The 25744-nt window shown below is 35.1% G+C and overlaps 1 protein-coding gene across 9 annotated transcripts; it reads right to left on the reverse strand.

Annotated features, from left to right (window-relative positions):
- Window positions 1–253: 253 nt before the first annotated feature.
- Window positions 254–24032, reverse strand: LOC131942096 (cytosolic carboxypeptidase-like protein 5). Of its 9 annotated transcripts, none has more exons than XM_059301813.1 (20): window positions 23843–24032; window positions 21403–21534; window positions 20966–21100; window positions 20654–20774; window positions 19747–19918; window positions 19267–19433; window positions 18772–18952; window positions 17342–18538; window positions 15863–15981; window positions 15099–15357; window positions 14336–14505; window positions 13671–13806; window positions 11790–11980; window positions 10908–11080; window positions 9359–9618; window positions 6926–7185; window positions 6224–6312; window positions 5187–5235; window positions 2713–2782; window positions 254–2209 (listed from the first exon to the last, which is right to left on the reverse strand). In XM_059301813.1, exons 3-20 carry the CDS (start codon window positions 21066–21068, stop codon window positions 2132–2134), a joined length of 3795 nt encoding a protein of 1264 aa, XP_059157796.1. In that variant the 5' UTR covers window positions 21069–21100; window positions 21403–21534; window positions 23843–24032; the 3' UTR covers window positions 254–2131. The 9 variants fall into 9 exon arrangements, 7 of the variants coding, with proteins under 7 accessions (XP_059157796.1, XP_059157794.1, XP_059157801.1 ...); XM_059301811.1 differs by having other exon boundaries at window positions 20654–20777; XM_059301814.1 differs by lacking the exons at window positions 254–2209; window positions 2713–2782 and adding exons at window positions 3258–3896; window positions 4149–4258 and having other exon boundaries at window positions 20654–20777.
- Between the last annotated feature and the right edge of the window lie 1712 nt (window positions 24033–25744).

Below are 25744 nucleotides of genomic sequence, written 5' to 3' on the forward strand. Positions count from 1 at the left end.
TTTATTGTCATATCACATTCTAGAGAATTCTAGAGACAAATTTTGTAAAATGCTATAAAACCAGGACTGTGGAGTTTGTTATGTGTGCTAGAACTTGCAAAAAAACTGATTAAGCTCAGATAATATATATATATATATATATATATATATATATATATATATATATATATATATATATATATATATATATATATATATATATATATAATACTTTATTTACAAATTGTTTTTAAAAAAACTAGATAGTCAGCTAATGCTTAATGAAGAGGGTCAAGCATCATGGCTAACTTTAAGATTAAATAGTTTATTTTAAATTACAAATAATGTGCATCGATGATAGCATTCAACATATATTTTTTCTACTTTAGTTGAATGTTAACTAGACTGAGTCTACTCCACTTCCCTGTGTAAGACAAATTCTAAACAACAAAAAAAAAACAACTGAAAAGCATTCACAGCACTGCAAACTTCAATACATTTCTCATACAACTTAGGCCTATATCACACATTATATAAATATTTTTTAATAAAAAGATGTAACATGTGTTATCCACGAGCAATAAACCACACAAACCACATCAAAGCCTATCTAAATGGAATCTTAAACCTGCACTACACTATCAAAATATGCAACATTATACAATGTTCAGGAAAAAAAAACAGTATGTTGATCAAACTGTTTATCTTTCACATATTTATTTATTTTTTAATACAAAAAATAAAAGCATCTCTGGGAGGATATGCTGTTTGGTTAGCTACTTAAAAGACTGACAGCTATTAAATAAGAGATATGACACTAATATTATAAAGGGAGACAACTGTAAAAATATTTTTATCAGTAAAAATGGTTACATTTGCTGAACCTGTTTGCATTAAAAAAAACGTGTGGCAAGTGACTTCAAATTTTTTTTAAAATCTATAAGTTTATACCTATTTACAATCAGAAATTGGAACAAATAATCATATGGCAGAGAGTCATACAAGTCAGAATTGTATCATAATACTGAAAAAAAGTACAATACTGTTTCTGGTAGCTAGCAGCAGTAAAAAAAAAATAATCTGTTTCACATTAGATTATTAACATGGGTGATCTTGTTACATCATAAAACAAACCAGGAAGTTTACAATGGACATACCAAGTTGATGTCAATTTTCAGTACAATTGAAAGACCTAAAAATAGATCTTAAATAATGAACAAGAAACAAAATCTAACAGGCTCAAAAAATAAGTCACAAATTAATTAAATAAATTATTGTATTCAGCTTTAAAAAAAAAACTAAGTAAATATGGACAAAAAAATGCCTAAATTAATGCCTAAATTATTATTAAACATGAGCAGTGTTCTCAAAACAGGAAAAAAAATTAATTTTATAGTGACTCAAATCTTTGGCACTGAATTAACTACGCCTTCTAGAAATTGTGTAGTCAGGACATTAAAAAAATCAATAAAATGCATTCTAAAGCAGTTCTAAAATAGTTTTAAAATCAATGTCTGTGTTACTTGCTTGAAGGCAGTTCTTTATTGACACAATTACAGAAATGAGTTCCATATTATTAATTAGGCTAATTGCCCATAGCAAATTTAATTCAAATCCTTAAAGTTGAAAATATAATAAATAACAGCTTTGTATACTTACTAAAAGGTTGTAAAAATGTGAGAGAATTGTATAGGTTTACCAACAGTTACAATGTACAAAATATCACATTTGAAGGTCATTCTGCAGTTTAAACATAATTTACGTGTGGAGCATCAAAACAATTAGGACTAACATTTTAGTTATGTACTTGGTGATTTTTAAGGTCTAAAACTGCATTATTTTGGAATGTCTACAGTTTTTAAATTCATTGTTTTAATTCAAGATGTCAACATTTTATTTTTCAAATTACATTATGACATTTTGAACAAAAACATATCTTGTTGATCTTAGACCTAGCATTAAATTTAAAAGCTTAAACTTAAAGCTAGCTTTTAGTTTTAAAAAATATAACAATAAAAAAATTTATTTAACAAAGTTTTACATCAAAATGATAAAAGTTTAATTCAGGGAAACTTAAACTGTTTAAATTATATCTGGCAACTTTTACTTCAAATTGTTTAAATTATACTAAGCAGCTTTTCCTCCCTCATCTTTAAAAGTCCACCCAAAAAATCTGATGCAGCCTTGGAGGAATGTATTCACTCGTCTTCATTATAATCTCCCTTTCACTCTAAATTAAACAATTTTAAAAATCTTAAAAATGAAAATAATAATTGGCATATATTTTGCTCTAAATACTTCATTGCCATGATGCAGTAAGATAAACACAAACAGAAAAAGAAAGAAAATGATTTGTGTTGCCAGCTCAGTCTGGTGTATCAACTAGACAAAAAAAAAACAGAAAGATTAAACTGTGGGTTGAGATGGAGTTAAGTATGTTGTACTCATTTCTACAGAAAAGTTAAAACAATTGATAGAAAGGATAAAACAAAGGAAGCGAATGTTCAAACAATTGATGTAAATGTTACAACAATTGATCTAAAGGTTCAAACAATTGATGTAAATGTTCAAACAATTGATGTAAATGTTAAAGCAATTGATGTAAATGTTAAAACAATTGATGTAAAGGTTCAAACAATTGATGTAAAGGTTAAAAAACTGATGTAACAGTTAAAACAATTGATCTAAAGGTTCAAACAATTGATAGAAAGTTAAAACCAATTTTAAACTTGCCTGTATTGGGATCAGATGATCTGCATTGTAAGAGGGGGGATGGCGGTGTAGCCCAGTATTGATGCTGACTCTAAAAAAAAATGGTTTTTTAATACAATTTATTAAAATAAATGTAGGATGTAACATGCATCGGCAGAATTTTATTTACAACATTAAAATCTTATTTTCATTTTTTAAATTATGTGTATCCCTTTATGATAAAATACAAGAATCATTTAAAAAGAAAAAAAACACACAGCAAACTATGTTTTATGCTATTGCTCAAACTATTGAGTTATATATTTTTTACCTACCATTGTTAATGATATCTTTCTGCAGCATTAAAGTAAATAAATATATTAAGTCACCTTAAGTATCCAAAATTAAATTAAATTACAATTGTAATTTGAGATTACTAAAAGAGAGTCATCAATGAAAATGTGTGCAACTTTTTAAATATAGAAAGCTTCTTTTGTCAAAAAAAAAGAATTCCTTTTTAACAAAATATAGAAAAGAAAATTGTTAGTTGTTATGCTTTAAAGCAAAAATGAACAGTAAAAAAGAAAATTATAAAATCCTATTAGTTAAAAAAGATATTTGAATAAAAAAGCAAACAGAAGATTACATACAGAATCAAATTAACTGAAAATGTTATGAAATAATTCATAGGTTAAAACAGAAGATTTAATACTCTTTTTTTTCAGGTAAGTTTGTTTTATTTATTATATTTCATCTGTATTAACACTTGGTTAAGTTAAAAGTTAGATCAACTTGTTTTTGTTTAGGGCCTATATATAAGCAGAATTCTGATTTGGATTTAATCGTAACATAGTCAACGTTTTAAATTCTAATTCAAACAACATAAGAAAAAATCAACCAGCCTTGATTGCCATTTTAAAATATAAATAAACCATTTTCTATTCAAAAAAATTTTAATATAGAAAAAATTCATATGGAAATAATTCATTTGATTTTCTCATTAAATCAGTTCATAACATTAACATTATAATTAATTAATATCTAAGAAAATCATACAGGTAAAACTCATTCACTTCTCTACAAAGCTGACTATTTTATTCGTGTGGACTAAAAAAATTATTGTATGCACAGGTTCCTTGTCATATTCCAATTCAATAACTACAATGCAATATAATCCGAGTCCAAATGAAGGGGCCCAGGCTATAGTATCTTGTAGCAACATTTACCTGGGAAAAAAGGTAAATTGTCACATCCAGAAAATGGGAGAAAAGTTAAATTGTGACACCCAGAAAATGGGGAAAAGGGTAAACTATCACATCTAGAAAATGGCAAAGATTTTTCTGCTTTTACAATAAGACTGCTGTAGAAATTTTCAAATTCGTTATTGTGAACAATTTAAATTTATTTTAATAATGAGGAAATGGACATGTCTACTGATTTAAAGTTAAATTTAGTTTACATGGTTCTCAAAAACTTACAAATATTATTTGAAGATTTTTCTTTGTTGGGTAATTTAGTTGGTTTAATCCAAATTTTACATGGTTTAGTCCTGTTTCTATGCGATTTTATCGAAGCTTTACCAGCTGTCCTGTTGTAAAATGAGAAATTTACAGCTGGGGGAAGAAAAGTAAACAACTAATTCAATAAGTAGAGGGGTAGTGATGGACAGTGGCCAAACAACTAATTCAATAAGTAGAGGGGTAGAGATGGACAGTGGCCAAACAACTAATTCGATAAGTAGAGGGGTAGAGGTGGACAAAGGCCAAACAACTAATTCAATCTGTAGGAGGTAGTCATGGATTGTGGCCAATTAACTCCTTTAGTTTGTAACAAGGGGTAAGGATGAATAGCGGCCAAACTACTAATTCAATGTGTACAAGGTAGTGATGGATTGTGGCCTGATAACAAATTTTATTTGTGGGGAGGGTGCAAGGATTGATGCAGGTCAAGTACACCCAAGCATGTAGGGTCATAGGTCACTCAGTGGGTGGACAAGAGATACAACACATTCATACAAGTTTACTAAAGAAACGAGCATGATTTGGAGTCATATATTTTGTTCTCTAGATTGAGACTAGTGTAACTGTAAAACAGAAAAAAAAAATTAGTATCAAGCTTCTAGACAGGCACTAAGTGAAGCATGCACTAGTTTGTTAGTAAACTGCAAACAAAAATTATCTATAGTTTTCTGATGTATTGTGGGAATGTTAAAAAGCAACTAAATGTACATAATCATTCTTAGTGGGTCAAGCCACTTTATTTAAATGTTTTAGCAGGCATGAAATATTAAAGAATCATTCAATTTATTTAATTTAATTATTATTTGAATGCACTGCCACTTTTTATGATGATTTTTTTTTTAAATATAAAATACATTTCGCAGACAAATAGTTAATTTTATAAAGACTAGACACAGAGTTTAAAAAAAAGACACAGCTCTGTACAGGTTTTTCAACAATCCCAGAGCTAAAGCCCCCAGCCGGGAGACTTGAATGACAAACTGGCACGCTGAGTACCTGGGTGTTAGTACAACTGCAGCACTTTTCAAATTGTTTCCCTTCAAGCCTAAATATGACACAGAAAAAGGAGAGTTGTTTTTAGAGCTGCCAGGGGTTTATTCAAAAACGTAACTACCAAATCTACTTTCAATAAAACTGATGGTCGTTTCATCAAATAGGAAAAAATATTTAAAAAGTAGGATTTTAAAAATTATTTAGAATTAAATTTTTAATTAATCTGACAGAGGAAATTACTTGTGTAGTGTTGCACAGAACTACTAATTAAATAATTCAACTTCAAAATTAAGAATAAGTAAGAAATATGTACCCAACCAATTTATCTAAGGATGTTGCAGTTCCTTAATCTGTTTGATTTGTTAATGTCTGTGTTTTTTCAGTAAATCTAAATCACCAGCTATCTGTTAACTATCAATTTTTTATTTGTTTAAAAAATATACAGCCAATTATATTTTTCACTGTAATTTCTTTCAATAAGTTATTTCATAGTGAAACATGGTCAAAGAGAGGTTAACTGCAAAAGATTAAACAGTTAGTGACTTATTCAGAGATGCATTGAAATCATTTGCTCTTGATTTTTACAATTTAAAACATGCTGAAAGTGGTAAGACCACACACTCAAGAGGCAGAGGAGAGCGAGAATCAAGCAGCTAGTTGCTTTAGATACGTTGTCACTCAAAGCCGATGAACTACATGTTTAGTGGGAGTTAGTGGTCACACTAAAAACATGCTGAAAGTGGTAAGACCACACACTCAAGAGGCAGAGGAGAGCGAGAATCAAGCAGCTAGTTGCTTTAGATATGTTTTCACTCAAAGCCCAAGAACTACATGTTTAGCGGGAGTTAGTGGTCACACCACTGAACACAGGCGAAATCTGAACCTAAATTTTCTCTTCTCACTTTGAGAGACGGCCGCGCCTGCCTGGGCCTGCAGAGAGTGCTCACCCATCTCTGCCGCGTCTGAAATTATGGCCCTGTGCTGGGATTGTTTTCTGCGTCGGTGCAACCATTTTGTGTTTACCCCAGCCCCATTCTGACCTTTGACACTTGAACTGTTCTTGCTGACGACAGAGTTTGATTTCCGTCGTGTCAGGGTGTTGACCTTCTTCCGCCTCTTGATGTTGTCACTGAAGAAGGTAACAAAAACTATAACAAAAAATATAACAACACTTAAAGTAAAAGATAATATTGAACATAGTTTTATTTACTTTTCATAGATTCAGAAGAAATGAACTAAACAAATTATTTAATTATGGGAGAAGGTTAATACATGTGTTATCCTGACATTCGCAAACAAAACAATCAGCAATCGTTCAAATTTTACAGAAAAAGCTAGAGTAGTTCGCAAATCTGAATCAGAAATATTAATGCAAAGAGGATATTTAAATATTTTATTAGATTTGTTTTTCTAAATCCCACTCTTTAAGCACTGAGTCAGCAGTGACTTCATGTATTTTTTTAAAGTTATGTACACACAGGCTAGTAACACTGAAAGCATTAGGGGTCAGTTTGGAGATAGACAAAAGATTATACATTCCAGAAGATTATCCATACAGGAACAGGTAAAAATGGCTAGATTATTAATAAATAAAATATCTAACTACAATGTGGCTATTGATCTGGTCTTTGTTTCAAATGTAACAAGAATTTTTTAAATAAAAATTATCAAGAAAAAAATCTAATAACTATAAATTTTCTGTTGGTACATAAAAGCTTTGCTGAGGCTAGCCTCACATTTACCTGATCTGTGATCTTTTCACTGATGGTCCTTCTGGGTTGTTGAGTGCCTTCAGAGGTTCTGGAACTTTGGGCACACCTTCCAGTTCCAGCATGCCCTCAGACTGGGTGAACCTGCCTGAGGCAGACCCTGACCAGGTCTGGCTGGCACGGGAACCCTGGCGTAGATTTCCTGCCAGGTCCACGATGGGGGAGGCTGGCAAACGGAACTGTGACTTGCCAGTTGGAAGTGGGATGCGACTGGGTATTGGCCTTTTGTGGATCTGACAACAAATAAAAGTTTATCTAAAACAATTTAATTCTTAGAAGCTGGCTATTAAAAACTAATTTTTAGAAATTCTGTTACTTACAATAAAAATGTTAGATTTCTATGATTAACTCACATTTAAATTAAAACTATGATCTAAGTAATAAGTATAGAAATTTTAAAACTATAAAACCTATTTATCTAATTAATTCAAATATTGTTTAAAAATTCTAAACAACTAATTTTTTAAAAATAAATACGATTAAAATATAACAATTCTTCAAACACCGACCGTATGCCAGTGCAGCTTTTTAAAAAATCTATGACCTCATCTGCTTTGGTAATTGGACTTTACTCTCTTCCCTGGCCCTGACCAATCTATGACCTCACCTGACCCTGACCAATCTATGACCTCACCTAGCCCTGACCAATCTATGACCTCACCTGGCCCTGACCAATCTATGACCTCACCTAGCCCTGACCAATCTATGACCTCACCTAGCCCTGACCAATCTATGACCTCACCTAGCCCTGACCAATCTATGACCTCACCTAGCCCTGACCAATCTATGACCTCACCTGGCCCTGACCAATCTATGACCTCACCTAGCCCTGACCAATCTATGACCTCACCTAGCCCTGACCAATCTATGACCTCACCTGCCCTGACCAATCTATGACCTCACCTAGCCCTGACCAATCTATCACCTCATCTAGCCCTGACCAATCTATGACCTCACCCAGCCCTGACCAATCTATGACCTCACCTAGCCCTGACCAATCAATGACCTCACCTAGCCTTGACCAATCTATGACCTAACCTGCCCTGACAAATCTATGACCTCACCTAGCCCTGACCAATCTATGACCTAACCTGCCCTGACAAATCTATGACCTCACCTAGCCCTGACCAATCTATGACCACACCTAGCCCTGACCAATCTATGACCTCACCTGCTTTGGTAAAAGAACTTTACTCTCCTCCCTGGCTCTGACCAATCTATGACCTCACCTGACCCTGACCAATCTATGACCTCACCTGCTTTGGTAGAAGAACTTTACTCTCCTCCCTGGCTCTGACCAATCTATGACCTCACCTGGCCCTGACCAATCTATGACCTCACCTAGCCCTGACCAATCTATGACCTCACCTGCCCTGACCAATCTATGACCTCACCTAGCCCTGACCAATCTATCACCTCATCTAGCCCTGACCAATCTATGACCTCACCCAGCCCTGACCAATCTATGACCTCACCTAGCCCTGACCAATCAATGACCTCACCTAGCCTTGACCAATCTATGACCTAACCTGCCCTGACAAATCTATGACCTCACCTAGCCCTGACCAATCTATGACCTAACCTGCCCTGACAAATCTATGACCTCACCTAGCCCTGACCAATCTATGACCACACCTAGCCCTGACCAATCTATGACCTCACCTGCTTTGGTAAAAGAACTTTACTCTCCTCCCTGGCTCTGACCAATCTATGACCTCACCTGACCCTGACCAATCTATGACCTCACCTAGCCCTGACCAATCTATGACCACACCTAGCCCTGACCAATCTATGACCTCACCTGCTTTGGTAAAAGAACTTTACTCTCCTCCCTGGCTCTGACCAATCTATGACCTCACCTGACCCTGACCAATCTATGACCTCACCTGCTTTGGTAGAAGAACTTTACTCTCCTCCCTGGCTCTGACCAATCTATGACCTCACCTGGCCCTGACCAATCTATGACCTCACCTAGCCCTGACCAATCTATGACCTCACCTGCCCTGACCAATCTATGACCTCACCTAGCCCTGACCAATCTATCACCTCATCTAGCCCTGACCAATCTATGACCTCACCCAGCCCTGACCAATCTATGACCTCACCTAGCCCTGACCAATCTATGACCTCACCTGGCCCTGACCAATCTATGACCTCACCTGGCCCTGACCAATCTATGACCTCACCTGGCCCTGACCAATCTATGACCTCACCTGGCCCTGACCAATCTATGACCTCACCTGGCCCTGACCAATCTATGACCTCACCTGGCCCTGACCAATCTATGACCTTACCTGCTTTGGTAGAAGAACTTTACTCTCTTCCCTGGCCCTGACCAATCTATGACCTCACCTGGCCCTGACCAATCTATGACCTCACCTAACCCTGACCAATCTATGACCTCACCTGTTTTGGTAAAAGAACTTTACTCTCCTCCCTGGCTCTAACCGTTGGGTTGACCTCCAGGAGCTGAGACGCCAGAGACCCCTCAGTCTCCATACACTTGAGGTTCGGCTCCGCAGCCTGCACATGTCCAGTCCTCTGGTCATCTGCCCCAGCGGACATGGTCAGTGTGACAGGAGAGATGTTATTTTTAGCCCGTGCTCTCAGGGTGGGAGCCTGGGTGAAGGATGTCCGTCTCAGCAGGGGTTGAGGGTTTCTAGTTGCTGGAGAAAAAAATCCAGAATTTTAAACTTAGAATTTTTTTTCTCAAATATAAAAACCAGGATACAATAAAAATAACCACTATTCCTATCTAAATTAACTTACTAGAAAATTTTTTAATAATAATTTTTTTTTATCTTTAATTATTATTTGTTCTATTTTAAAATGTTATGGTGCAGTGTGGTCAGGCAGGGGTCGGCGTGGTCGAGTCGGTAAAGCTCATGGTTGCTAAACCGAAAAGTCTCGAGTTCGAACCCTCGGGCAGAGGAGGCTCGTAAGCTGGGGACAGCCACTCTTCTAGGAGAGACAACTCCAAAATTAAAACAACTGCTGCCTTGTAGTTTGTTCTTGGTTGGACAAAGGCTATGGAAGCAAATCCAAAAAGAAAAGCAGGCTGAAATCGGAGTCAATGGCCTCAATGGCGCATAACCAGTTGACACGTAACGCTTAATTGTGTTGGAGGCGTGGTCGAGTCGGCAAAAAGCTCTCGAGTTCATACCCTCAGGCAGATGAGGCTCGATCCCTCCCAACACTAATAATTAAGAACGAAGAAGAAGAAGAAGTGTGGTCAGGCATTACAGTACACAAATACTAACTCAACTCTGTTGAATGTTGCTGAGACGACCCATCTCAAATAAATTACTTGACCCATGAAAGATAAAGTAGAGGCGGCTGGGCATAGAAGTGACCAATTACCCAGGTCAGTCAAACAGAACAACTTTACCTTACTTGCCTTACATGGAAAAATTAATAAAAGTAAACACTTTACTCTTTTAAAATTTTAAGTTTCCTCCCCTGGACCTACCTTCTCTAACAGGCCCTGTTCTAAGCTACTATTTTAAAGAGTTTCCTCCCCTGGACCTACCTTCTCTAACAGGCCCTGTTCTAAGCTACTATTTTAAAGAGTTTCCTCCCCTGGACCTACCTTCTCTAACAAGCCCAGTTTTAAGTTACTATTTTAAAGAGTTTCCTACCCTGGACCTAACTGCTCTAACAGGCCCTGTTCTAAGCTACTATTTTAAAGAGCTTCCTACCCTGGACCTACCTTCTCTAACAGGCCCTGTTCTAAGTTACTATTTTAAAGAGTTTCCTACCCTGGACCTACCTTCTCTAACAGGCCCTGTTCTAAGTTACTATTTTAAAGAGTTTCCTACCCTGGACCTACCTTCTCTAACAGGCCCTGTTCTAAGTTACTATTTTAAAGAGTTTCCTACCCTGGACCTACCTTCTCTTACAGGCCCTGTTCTAAGTTACTATTTTAAAGAGTTTCCTACCCTGGACCTGGACCCACCTTCTCTTACAGGAGCCAGCTCTCGCTTCAAGTGGGCAGCGTTGGCTGAGCCAGCATTGTGTGGACGTGGGTACAAACGACTCGAGACCTCCACCACTTGTTTGGCTCTTAAGTTGCCAGAACTTGTTCCAATCTCAGAGGTACTTGCTCTCCTAACCTGGTTGGTGACTGGTCTGCAACAAACTCCATTTGTATAACATTTGAATAACATTTCACTGATAACGACAAAGAATTTTTCTTACATTTCTGGAAAAAGCTGAAAAATGTTTGACTGTGGCTGAGAAAAGTTAGCTAATAAGAGCATGGTCGAGGTGGTTAAGCTCATGGTTGCTAAGCCGAAAAGTCTCGAGTTCGAACCTTCGGGCAGATGAGGCTTGTTAACTGGGGACAGCCACTCTTCTAGGAGAGAAAACTCCAAAATCAAACAACTGCTGCCTTGTAGTTTGTTCTTGGTTGGACAAAGGCTATGGAAGCAAATCCAAAAAGAAAAGCAGGCTGAAATCGGATCCCTTCCAACACTATAAATTAAGAACAAAGAAGAAGAAGAGTAAACTTCAAATCACTTGCTTGATGTGCTTGAATCTACACATCCTTGATGGGTATGTGACTCAAAATGAAGAAACTAAAGGCAGTAGGGCAAAGTACACTGGCATAGACCATGTTTTCCCTTCATATGTTAGGTCAAGTTTTATTTGATACAGGTGAACACTACTTCAGTTTTATTATTACCTATCAACTTCATAACCATATTTTACTTTTACAGTACACAAACTATAGCAAAATGTTTTCACAAAATTTTAAACTGTGGAAAAAGTATTTCAAGTTTTTAAAGCAAGTAACATGTAACCTCATTAATCTAGTTGTAAGTTTAAAATAACGCACCCAGAAGTTTTAATGTTTGTGATCTTGTAGGCCGTGACTCTTGTTGTTTTCGGCTGTCCACGGAGTCCTCGCAGGTAACGCCTGACTGCCTCCCTGACGCCGTACAGGGTGCTGTGCTCTGACATGACAACACGAGACCAGGGGTTGGCATCCACCAGATCCAGACAAGCAATAGCCAGCGCTTTACCCACCTAGATAAAAGTTGTCTATTAGAACATTCCAGACAAGCAATGGCCAGAGCTTTACCCACCTAGATAAAAGTTGTCTATAAGAACATTCCAGACAAGCAATGGCCAGAGCTTTACCCACCTAGATAAAAGTTGTCTATTAGAACATTCTAGACAAGCAATGGCCAGAGCTTTACCCACCTAGATAAAAGTTGTCTATAAGAACATTCCAGACAAGCAATGGCCAGAGCTTTACCCACCTAGATAAAAGTTGTCTATTAGAACATTCTAGACAAGCAATGGCCAGAGCTTTACCCACCTAGATAAAAGTTGTCTATAAGAACATTCCAGACAAGCAATGGCCAGAGCTTTACCCACCTAGATAAAAGTTGTCTATAAGAACATTCCAGACAAGCAATGGCCAGCGCTTTACCCACCTAGATAAAAGTTGTCTATTAGAACATTCTAGACAAGCAATGGCCAGAGCTTTACCCACCTAGATAAAAGTTGTCTATAAGAACATTTCAGACAAGCAATGGCCAGAGCTTTACCCACCTAGATAAAAGTTGTCTATAAGAACATTCTAGACAAGCTATGGCCAGAGCTTTACCCACCTAGATAAAAGTTGTCTATAAGAACATTCTGAACAAGCAATGGCCAGAGCTTTACCCACCTAGATAAAAGTTGTCTATTAGAACATTCCAGACAAGCAATGGCTAGAGCTTTACCCACCTAGATAAAAGTTGTCTATAAGAACATTCCAGACAAGCAATGGCCAGAGCTTTACCCACCTAGATAAAAGTTGTCTATTAGAACATTCTAGACAAGCAATGGCCAGAGCTTTACCCACCTAGATAAAAGTTGTCTATAAGAACATTCCAGACAAGCAATGGCCAGAGCTTTACCCACCTAGATAAAAGTTGTCTATAAGAACATTCCAGACAAGCAATGGCCAGCGCTTTACCCACCTAGATAAAAGTTGTCTATTAGAACATTCTAGACAAGCAATGGCCAGAGCTTTACCCACCTAGATAAAAGTTGTCTATAAGAACATTTCAGACAAGCAATGGCCAGAGCTTTACCCACCTAGATAAAAGTTGTCTATAAGAACATTCTAGACAAGCTATGGCCAGAGCTTTACCCACCTAGATAAAAGTTGTCTATAAGAACATTCTGAACAAGCAATGGCCAGAGCTTTACCCACCTAGATAAAAGTTGTCTATTAGAACATTCCAGACAAGCAATGGCTAGAGCTTTACCCACCTAGATAAAAGTTGTCTATAAGAACATTCTAGACAAGCAATGGCCAGAGCTTTACCCACCTTGATAAAAGTTGTCTATAAGAACATTGGTGGTCATAACATTCACACATACACTGTACATTCAAACAAAAGAATAGTTGTATGTATAAATATGAGTTATCATAGTGGTCAGACAAAGGTTATCTGTACAAAAGAAGTGGTCAGACAAAGGTTATCTGTATAAAAGAAGTGGTCAGACAAAAGTTTTCTATACAAAACAGAAGTCAGACAAAAGTTGTCAGTACAAAAGAAGTGGTCAAACAAAAGTTGTCCATACAAATATTAGTTGTCCTAGTTATCAAACAAAACTTGTCAATACAGACAATAAATGCTTGCAGTGGCTGTATTCATTTCAATTACACATCATTCTTAGTCTAGTGCAAAGGTAGGCTTCTTTAGCTCACTGAACTTACATCTTCAAAGTGTAATGGGGTGTATTTTGGTGGGAAGCTTGCTGCTGGGGGTGGAGTAGCTCTGCCTTCATCTCCGTACGCCTGAGGGACTGGGTTTACCATGCGCCCAGTGTTGTAATTACACTCCAGGGTATAACTGATGATAAAAATAAAATAAATTTTCAGACAACCCATGCAGTGTTCACCACTTTAGTTATTTTCTTCACCATGCAGTAATGCTTTAGCTCAGCACGCTTTGAGCTTAGGGTAAAATTTATAAAAAATTTCAAATCAGTCAGAGTATATGGTTGGGGCTTGGCTGTCTTAGATAAGGTTAGGTTCTATATAGCAAGGCTATGTTTTTGGGATTTTGGCTAGGCTGTTTGGGTTAACCTCTCTGGGCCAAAGCTAGGTTTTGGGGTTTGTGCTGGGCTGTTTGGGAAAGGACTAAGCTTTTGGATTTGGGCTAGGACTAGGATTTTGAGTTTAGGCTAGGTTCTTTATGTTAGGGCTAAGCTGGGTTTAACTATGGATTAAGGCTAGTCTTTTAGATTCGGGCTATTTGGGATACGACTCATTGGATTAGATTGAGGCTGATTGGGTTTGAGCTTGACTTTTGGATTAAGGTTAGACCATTGATTTTTTTTATTACATACAATTTTCACTATGAAATACATTCCACCCACCTGTGAATGATGCCAATGGCTTTGTAAATGGCCACCCGACCACTCCCCTCTTTAGACATGCCATCCCTTTTGTCTTTCTGATACATGTTCTTTTCAGAGAAGTTGCAGGCAGTGAAATCAAAGTGGGCCGTATTCATGGCCACCAGCTTTGGGTAAAGCATATTATCCACCTAAAGATGATGAAGTTTTATAGAGGGCATGTTTTTGCTTATTAGATAAACAATAAAAATTAGAACTTTTCAGATTAACTAATTGAAAAAATATATATAGATAGCTTAGATTTTCTTTTATTTTTTAAAGTGAATATGTGCTTATATAAAATACACAAATTTAAGCTATTTGAAAAAAATAAATGAACAATTTATATTTTAATTATCAAAATTAACTAATGAAATAGTGAGATCAAATTTCTAGACAATTTATACAAGGGGAAATTATTGTGTATCTGGACTGTATGATTTAAACTAGACAGTCCATATTGACTGATAGTTAATCTATTTCTATTAACTTGGCATATGAAGGGATGATTTGGTCAAAACTACACCCCAGGCAATCTTAATCACCCTGCATATACATTATGGGTGGACTTAATAACACAAGCTCAGTGACTATCTCTAAACTATCATGTTAACCGTTACAAAATTTCCATTCAACCTTACTTCCCATAACACTAAACAAACTATCAATCATGTAAACAATCAACTTTTTAATGGAAAATACAGTTTGACAAGTTGAATTGACAAAACATTATAAAATCAATCACCTGCGCTTCTTCATTTTCAAAGTAGTTCCCATAAATAAAACATCCGCGTTTGGAGGCGTGCCCGTGCAGATCAATGTACATGGCAATGCCACTAGCATGTGGAGGGATCTTCAGAAGCTCTGGGTCACGCAAGTGCGGGGCATTGGACCCATCCCCCACATCTGAAGTATCGTAGTCGTCCTCCCCCTCGGAGCCCTCGTTGCCCAGCTGGTCTGTCTGTGTGTCCTCATCATCAGTGTCAACACCCAGGCTTAGGGCACTACAACCAGCAGTCATTAATGAGCTTACTAATTGAAAGCTTCATCTTTTTTTTAATTGCATGTACCATTTTTATAATAGTAATATTTTATAATAATTACACATAACAATAATAATATTTTAAAAATAATAATAATTTATAAATATACATAGGTCCAAATAATAATAATAATAATAATCAGAATAGTAATTTACACAGGCCTACTTATGATATTAAATGAGTGATAAAATTTGCTTTTACAGTAAATGCCCAAGACACATGGGGCAGATGAAGTAGAGTTTATCTGTTTTAATTATCTGAGCATAAAATAGGAAAATGTGGTCAGTACTATGTCAAGCAACCTTTGTTTCTCTAATGTGAGTAAGATACCCATCAGAGCTGGATGGGCCAATAAAAATAAAGTAAGATTTAAGATGAAATATCACTGACATTTTGGAAGTTTTTTAACAGCAACCTATAATAAACATGAAGTTAAAAAACAAAAGTGACAAAAAAATGAACTTGCCTATGTTTATGATATTCCTCAGACATATTTAGTGAAGACAGTTTCAGTCTCAGATCCGAATCAACCCTTTTCACTTCCAAATACTTCCCATTGTTTTCATTTGGATCAAATAAACTGATCTGTTTTGTTAAATTATAGCATGTAAACAATAATATTTAGATAAAGTAATACCTTTTTATTTATTTCAATAGAAGGCCTACATTAAGACTTTACTTACTATTACTTTCCAGATCAATATGAGTTTAGTGAACAACAGGGTATGGGCAGTTGCAAATATACAAGTTTTAACTGGTATTTGAACTCAAGTTTTGAATTTAAAGTAAAAATGAATATAAAATATAAGAATGAATTAATGACTCAGTTAAAAAACTTATTAGAACTATCACAATGGAAAACTTCAACAATATTGTACATAGTTCAGACTTACACATATTAACACTTACAACAATAAGACTCAACACACAAAAACAATAAGACATCTATAAGACAGGTCTCTTAAACATCTAAAGGAAAGACCACTTACAACATCTAAAACAAAAACCACTTACAACATCTAAAATTAGGACCACTTACAACAACATCTAAAAGAAAGAAAGACCACTTACAACAACATCTAAAAGAAAGACCACTTACAACAACATCTAAAAGAATGACCACTTACAACAACATCTAAAATTAGGACCACTTACAACAACATCTAAAAGAAAGAAAGACCACTTACAACAACATCTAAAAGAAAGACCACTTACAACAACATCTAAAAGAATGACCACTTACAACAACATCTAAAAGAAAGACCACTTATAACAACATCTAAAAGAAAGAAAGACCACTTACAACAACATCTAAAACAAAGACCACTTAAAACAATATCTAAAAGAAAGAAAGACCACTTACACCAACATCTAAAAGAAAGACCACTTACACCAACATCTAAAAGAAAGACCACTTACACCAACATCTAAAAGAAAGACCACTTACACCAACATCTAAAAGAAAGAAAGACCACTTACACCAACATCTAAAAGAAAGAAAGACCACTTACAACAACATCTAAAAGAAAGAAAGACCACTTACACCAACATCTAAAAAAAAAAGAAAGACCACTTACAACAACATCTAAAAGAAAGAAAGACCACTTACACCAACATCTAAAACAAAGACCACTTACACCAACATCTAAAACAAAGACCACTTACACCAACATCTAAAACAAAGACCACTTACACCAACATCTAAAACAAAGACCACTTACACCAACATCTAAAACAAAGACCACTTACACCAACATCTAAAACAAAGACCACTTACACCAACATCTAAAACAAAGACCACTTACACCAACATCTAAAACAAAGACCACTTACACCAACATCTAAAACAAAGACCACTTACACCAACATCTAAAACAAAGACCACTTACACCAACATCTAAAACAAAGACCACTTACACCAACATCTAAAATAAAGATGACTTACACCACTACTGTCTGATGATGAGAGATGAGCATCCTTCTCATGTTTAACCGAAGACTCGCTGTCTCTCAGACCAGCTAGGTTTAACGGTTCAACAAGCACAGGTACCGCAGGGTACCCCTGGGTCAGGCTGTCCATCATGTTAGACTGATTATACTGACCACGGACTGGACTCACTGAGCGGGCTGGTTGCAAGACAGTTCTGACATCCCCCTCCACAGCAGACCGCAGCTCCAGGTTGTGTTTGTAGTTTTGTTTTGGTATGGGCTGCAGTGAACAGAGAGCAGGAGAATCCTCACAAGGGGCATGACTCTTTGTTTTATCCAGCTCTGCTAGTGAAGTTCTGAGTTGGTGTTCCTGGTGGAACTGCTGGTAGGAATGGGTGCTGTATTTTGGCTGACCACTGTCCCCTGCATCAACAGATCTTCTAGATGACAAAGGAGGAAGGTTGGTACTAGAAGCGTGAGTTGGCCAACAGGGAATATCAGCTTGGGTTTCACCATACTCAGTGTTGTATAATGTATCTGTGGTTATCTTCTGGGTTTGGTTGGCATCAGAGCTATGAACAGCTAAACTATCTACAAGGGTGATGAACGGTTCGTATAAAGCCTGAGACATATTGATGACTTCAGAAGGTTGGTCTAAGCTGCTTTGTGACTGGGTGGTAGTGGTGAAATCAGAAAAATTTCCAGACATATTGTGTGGACCAGTCTGAAACAATTGTGTAGGAACTTGCTCCTTGCTTGGGAAGTTAATATTTACACTGTTCACACTCCCTTCACTAGGAAACTGGATATTGATATTGTTCACACTCCCCTCACCGGGGAACTGAATATTAACATTGTTTACGCCCCCTTCGCAAGGGAACTGAATATTTAGATTGTTCACACTTCCCTCGCAAGGTTCCTTCTCCTGAACATGATGGTAGATAATTAAACTTTTAGCCGCATAGATAGACGGATGCATTATCGGGCTAGGGTCAAGATAGACACGATTTAAGTTCACACCTCTCGGGTCAGTCCGATAATGTCCCCTCACAACGCCATCGGGGTTCAGCATGGGAATGAGTTTGAAAATAAACCGCTGCCTGAGTTGCTGTGCTCTGGGGTCGCCCTCGCGTAAGATGAAGTTGAGAAACCCATTGAAAACATGGCTGGCTGGTGTTTCCCCTGGGTGTACTCGACTGCTCAATACAAACACCTGGTAAAAAAAATTTAATTTCAGTGCTCGATATATATTTTTTAAAAATTTCTACCATAAAAGTCTTATTTCAAACCTGGTGAAAAATAAAATTTTACATACTCCGATTTTGCTTTCTTTAGAAAAAAACTTAAATGCCTAGTTTCTAAATCACAAATTTTAGACAGATCTAATTTAAAGATAAAAATATTATTATTGAAATGATGATAAAAAACAGAGCAAAGGCCAATAACCTTTTTTCCTACAAATCTTTTACACCTGGGTTTATCTTTGTCTGGAAAAAGATTCCGGTCAAATCTGGGCTCTGTGTGTTCTGTTAGTCCATGGCATGACGAGATTGTAATTAGGTCGACTCTCAGCTTGTCTAAAGTGTGACACAGCAGTTCACGATGGTAGTAAATATTATCTGGATCTCTGAAAGAATATTTACATTTAACATAAACCTCAACAGCTTATCAAAGCAGTATTAAAGAATATTATGAACGATAGTATAGGGGAAAAAATGCCTACTTAGAATACCTACACACTTTTTATAAGTGGTAGTCAATATTTTCAGGATCCCTAATAATCAAAAGGAAAACTTACGGTTTAAAATCAGTATATATCCTACAATACAGTCTTATTTTTATATAAGTAATAAATCAATCTATCAAAAAAAAATTCAAATTATTTTCAACCACGTTTTTCAGCATAGGTTTAAAAATGACAAGTTATAAAACATGACTAACACTTCTGGAGTGTAGTTCTGGCAGTGCAAAAATTTTTTGTCTAGCTCCTCTAGCTGGCTTTGGCTCTCTGTATAAGACCAAGGGTAGCAAAAGGCAAAATAGGCTGTGCCACTTTTAAGGTCAGGAAATCTGTACGTGAACCGTAAAATAAACTGACCATCAATATTCTGAGGAACAGAAGATACAAGTCAAAGATTATATTTTCAATCTGTTTAAGTTAAAACATGCATTCTTTGCACCTGTATTCACATGAATAGACACTGATTTTTTTAAACTGAGAATTATAGTTTTTGTGTCATTAATTATAAATACTGTAAGTAATAAATCCGGGATTTAACAACAGCAATGATAATTTTTTTATAGTTTAAAATTGTTAATTAAAAGAAAAGTAATTTTCTTTGGTAATTGATTCTATTTATTGAATAAATAAAAAAAAGACATAAAATATATAAAATAGTTTGTGACTATAGAAGCGCGTACTTCAAAAGATGGTCTATCCCTGATCCTTTCCCATTTGGGCTTCCCTGGCATTATCCTAACAATTGGTGTCAAACCTTGACTATACAGTTTACCCTGTCTATTCATGTTCATGATGTTGATCTTAATGACCCTGCTGCTGGCCCAGCCTCGCACACCAAAGTAAAACCAGGATCTACAGAGTCAAACAGATACTATAGATAATATAACTAGATAACAAACAGATACTATAGATAATATAACTAGATAACATTGCAGAATAAATCTTCTATATTACGATGACTTATCTACAGGATGATACTATAGGTTCAATATTTTAATTTACTATAATAATAATTGTATTTCAAAAATATGCGCGCCCTAAGTTTGAATAATCAACTATTACTAAAGTTATACAAATTATAGGCCAAAAATGTTACCACTTGGGTTTAATATAATTTAAAAGAAAACAAATTCATATATTTAAATATATATATATATATATATATGACAATTTACTGATCCACTCTAGTAATTCAAACTAAGTCCATTATAAAAATTTAATTTTTATTTGCTAGAAATGTAGGCTACATTTGGAGACATTGAAATGAAATATAATAGCATATAATCGGTAACCTATGAACTGTATTGAGTATAATTGCATTGATATCAATGAACAAACTAATTTAGCTTGAAATAATTGAACATTGTATTGTCAAAGCTTCCCTGAAAATTTCAGCGCGCTAGCTAACTGGGAAGTGCCCGAAATTTTGATCGCAAGATTTGATTGGAAAAACAGACGCGAAAGCAAGTTAAAGAAAACGTGGGGAAAATGTAGCCCTACTATGTCATAACTTACAATCTTTAAATAGTTTATTGAATTATTTTTGTTCAATTTGATTGTTAGATTATAAATGAGTTGAGTGATTACCGATTTGGATTTTCATATGGTGTACCTTCACAGTCTGGCTTAGTCCACACATTAAACTCATAATCAACCTTTGCTTCAATGCCAAGGCCAGTGTACAAACTGCCTGCTGGAGCTGTTGTGCCTGCTATCAATGTTAAACTTTGTTTAAACTGGTTAAAATATACAACGATTAGCAGTAATTTTTTTTAAAACTAATGGAGTTTACAAATAGCCTACTAAGACTTGGTCACTTATACAAAAATGTGAACTAAAATGAAAGTTATCTTAAGTATTCTAGAAAATTCATGATCTTAAAAAAATATTTTTAAATACCATTTTCTGTTTCTTCTTCAGGTTTTAAGACCTTCTCAACACGTGCTAAATTTCCAGAGTCAAAGTTTGACGTAAAGCACAAGCCACCAATTTTTATTTCCATATTTTAACTTCAGTAGTCGCGTCCTAGATCATCTAGAAAGGCATACACACAATACAATATTTTTTTCATTAATATAAATAAAAAGGAAAGGCATATTCATTTTACTTAAAACATAGCTAAAGTTATCAAAAATAATAATGCTATTAGATTTCCATTAACATTTAAATGGCTTTTAATTAAATTTGCAACAATATTTGTATAAGTCTTCATACATTTTATACATTGTGAATTATTTTTTTAAAATACATCAATGATGTGTAAAATTTAATTTAAATCATTTAAGTTTTAATCTTTCTTTCCATATGGTTTAATACATTACTCTTTACCTATTTACCTTCTTTTTTTACTTGCATCATTAAGAAGACAAAAGATATCATTCATTTTATTGATATCATTCGTGTTCAAAGTAGTTAGCAGCAATCATCCCTCTTCACTCAGTCCATAATTTAAGATTCACTAGCATCTGCTAAAAGAAAAGATTAGCAATTTTTTTTTAAATGTATAATCAAAATTAAAATAATGTACATGTGTTAATAAAAATCAAATATTTATTTAAAGAGTAGAGCAATACAATTAAAGTGGATGTGACTGTTTATTGAACAGATGAGGTAAAGATAATTTGTTTCTGTAGTTATGGCACATACAACACACATGGGTTTTATCACCATTTACATTTAATTTCCCCACTAGAACAAGAAGAGACCAGAAACATAAAACAGATAAGTCAGAAAATGAAAATAAAACCACTAGTCCTAAGTGTGACGTTTGGAGTCATAAATCTATCAGATTAACTAAATATTATAAAGATCCAGCACTTTTATTTGTTCCTTAAATGACAAAGTGATTTAAAATAATATGTGCTTACTATTAGCAATTTTCATATAATTTTTAAAAATAAAATGCATAAGAAATCTATATGGTCATATTTATCTTTCTAGTTTCATAAATAGCCAGAATTAAAACATTTTTAATTCTGGCTGATAAGGCTCGATCCCCTCCAACACTAAAAATTAAGAACGAAGATAGTGTGGACCCTGTTGAATTGTAAATAATTAGTACTTCTACAGAGAATATTGTAGCTGAAAAGAAATGTTTATCAAACTAGCTGCTTATATTTTTAGTTTAAATATTTGCATAGGTAGTAGGACTAATATGTAAAAGTATGTAAGCCTTGGCTATAGCAAATAATATGAATATTAACTTATACAGTTATTGGCCAATGTTTAAAATTTTGATCATAAGAGGTAGGGGAAATAGAATACACTAGTAGCAATTTTTAAGCCATCCAAATATTTTGTCTGCTGTGAACTGAAACAGATTGTAAAATATAATTTGATGAGTGCTGATCTGTAAATTATAATTTATATAACCAAGAAATGGGTGCAAAGTTTTTTTTTTATATTTTAATTAACACCTATAGGCCTAGGCCTTGTGTATAGGTTATAGGGCATAGGGTAAACTATGATAAAGAAGGGCACTAGGCATTATGTGGTAAAACATGTAGTTTTTTAAAATAAATCAGTTTAACTTAAGCCTATCCTAATGCACTATTCAAAACAGCCAATCAAATACCAATACTATAGACTGTAATGCATATAGACTCTATACTACTCTATAGCAATAGACCTATATATTATTATATTAATTCATATAATAGACCTACATGATATATAGGCCTACTTAGGCATCATATAAATATAGGGGCATACTATAAACTATATAGGCCTACTGACAGTACGTGACAGTAGTATAGAATATTAATAATATTATTAATATTGTAGCATCGTGTGTGATAGATCTAATTTAGAAATAGAATCTAGGCCTAAATGTGAGATGTTCTGACACTTGATAGAGAATATGATGAATAATGTTAATCTTTACTTAATACTTAGGCCTAACATTTTTTAAAAGTTCTTGTTGTGACAATACAATAATAATATTTTTTATAGGCCTATAGCCTACCTGGCCTACCTAGATCTAGGCCTGTAACTACAAGTACAATGCTTTAAATTTAATGAATTGGTAATCTATCGTTTTAGGTACGTAAAATCGCCCGCGACTAGTAATGTGAAAGACAGGTGACTCCTTGAATTTTAATAATTATTTCACATTTTGAGGAGGATATATGTTTTGAAAAATACAAAAATGATTCCTTGTTTCATTTATGTACCTGTTTTTAAACAACTGAATTGAAACTTTTCAGTAATAAATGAAGACTAGCGATGTTTCCAACAGATGCAACCATGCTCATTTACTATAGCAGCCATCTTGTTTAAGTTCTTTTTTTGCAAACTTAAAGCGCCAGATTCAGGGGAAGGCAACTCTATTTTACAAATGGCTGCTGTTTATATAGGAAATCTTGCTCGCAAACACTGCTATTTAAAGTTAATTTCTGGTCTATATTGATATATTTAGCCATTGATTTAGGTTTATTATTCATTTATCTATAATATTTGACCCAAATATATCACAATATACTTCTATTAAAGCCTTGACAGTGAGGCAACTTTTTCGCGCATTTCTAGCCGCGGGCGATTTTACGTACCCAAAACGATAGATTACCAATGAATTTAATGTCCTGCTCTAGATTAATTTTAGGCCTAGGCACTAGGCCCTATATAAAAATAATATATTCAATTTTATTTTTAGGGCCTAGGCCTATTCAAGAGTATACTAAAAATTATAACATAGGCCTACATAAATTTAATATATAAATTAGGCCTAAAACTTTGATTTTTAATTTAATTTTATTTTCTTACGTCTTACGGTCTTACGTTGTTTCATTCTTTGAGTTTAGCGTGTCTAAACCTAAAAATGTTCTTGAAATACAAAATGCTTTTACTATTTAAAAAGTTAATATCAGATGAATGATTTGTTGGACTAACATCAATATGCCTAAGTCTTAAGTAGCTAAAAGAACAAGCATAACTTAACGAGTAAAAGCATGTCAGACATATTGTAAACTATCATGGTTGCTGTTCCATGTGACAAAATGCTACAAAACAATTGGCTAGGAAAATTTTCTTACAACTTTTATGATTTAACTTTTTTTTCGCAATTTTTTATCATTCATAAATTAATGAGATCAGATGAACTTGGGTCACACGACAATAATTAGCTATGTATAATTAAGTAAAAAATCAGCTATAAAATTAGAAATGTATTTATTACTAAGCATATAGATTCTAAAGCTGTTTTGTTATTTTGAAAGAGCCCATTTTCAAATTGTAAGGCTAGTGCAGAGTGCAGAGTCGTAACCAAGTTATCGAGGTACGTGGCGTGGAAAGTGAACAATAATGTGCCATTTTATTGTTAGGCAAATATTTTATATAACTTCTGGGATGTACATCTAGTTGCAGCTAATGTTCCCTATTTAAATTTTCTTACCTCGTCCGGAGGGGGGGGGGGGGTGCGGTATACATGTGCGGTGGGGTTCACCGATTGATATTTAGGGGAGACAACAAATAATGAAGTCCCCCAAAACTGATTTTATAGTAGAAAAATGATACAGTGACTAAAAAATGAAGTTTCGTTTTTCTACTTTTACTAAACCCACACATTGCATGTTTTGTATAAGTCTTTATCCATTTTAAGAATTTCTTTGCAGTTTTAATATAGGTCAGACTGTAGTTAAATTAGAAAACCATGAGCTATGATAAATACTTAAATTTATTTTTAGAAATAACAATATCATTTATTTACTACTCAATGCCCTTTGGTTTTTTCAAGCTTTTATTTAACTCACTTCCTCTGTCGTCAGTCTGTCGTCAGTCTGTCTGTCTAGATCAGGGGTCGGCAACCTGCGGCTCGCGAGCCGCATGCGGCTCTTTTGATATCAAGATGCGGCTCTCCTTGCGCAAATACTAATAATCTTAATAAAAAATTAAATTATTTGAAATAAAAAAATGTTAGTGGCTCTTTAAAACCAGGGAAATTTTGAACATTGTAACTTTTGGCTCTTTTGCTTCAAAAGGTTGCCGACCCCTGGTCTAGATCGAAAACGCCGGAGTGAAAATTCTGACACTTCTACTTGACCGATACGATTCACAGTTGGCACGTGGGTCAAGACATGAAGGCAATGCAATCTGAAATTAATTGAATGACTAATTACTTTTTTATGAATTAATTAAAATTTGGACCGAATTAGTAGGCATGTCTATCCAGTGGCGTAGCGAGGTCGGGTGCCACCCGGTGCGGCACTTAATGGTGTCACCCCCTAGAGGCGTAGCGACCCTTCCCGGGGACAAATTTTCGATTTGCACACCCCCCCCCCCCCCCCTCAAACTTTCGATTTGCACACCCCCCCCCTCAAGTTTTTCTCTATATATTTTGCTATTTTTTGCCTTGGTGTCACCCCCCTAAATGGTGTCACCCGGTGCGGTCCGCACCCCCCGCACCCCCCCCCCCCCTCTTCGCTACTCCCCTGTGTCTATCCAACCTCACCACACGCGTCATCACGTTTTAATAGGCGCGCAATGGTTTTTAGTCACGAAACTCTATTGTAAATAAAAACATGCAAAGTACTAAAGAAAAATTTAATAAAAAACGTTTTAATGACAAGCTTTTATGCACTTATGCACTAAAAAGTAGACAATAAATTATACACTACTATTTAAATAACTATAAAGAAAAGCGTGGGTCTCTTCCTAAACATTAGTAAATGTATCCAATAGATA

This window comes from Physella acuta, unplaced genomic scaffold (genome assembly GCF_028476545.2).
Source record: "Physella acuta isolate Inbredline_101_S28 unplaced genomic scaffold, ASM2847654v3 ptg000387l, whole genome shotgun sequence".
In the NCBI taxonomy this organism is placed as follows: Eukaryota; Metazoa; Mollusca; class Gastropoda; family Physidae; genus Physella; species Physella acuta.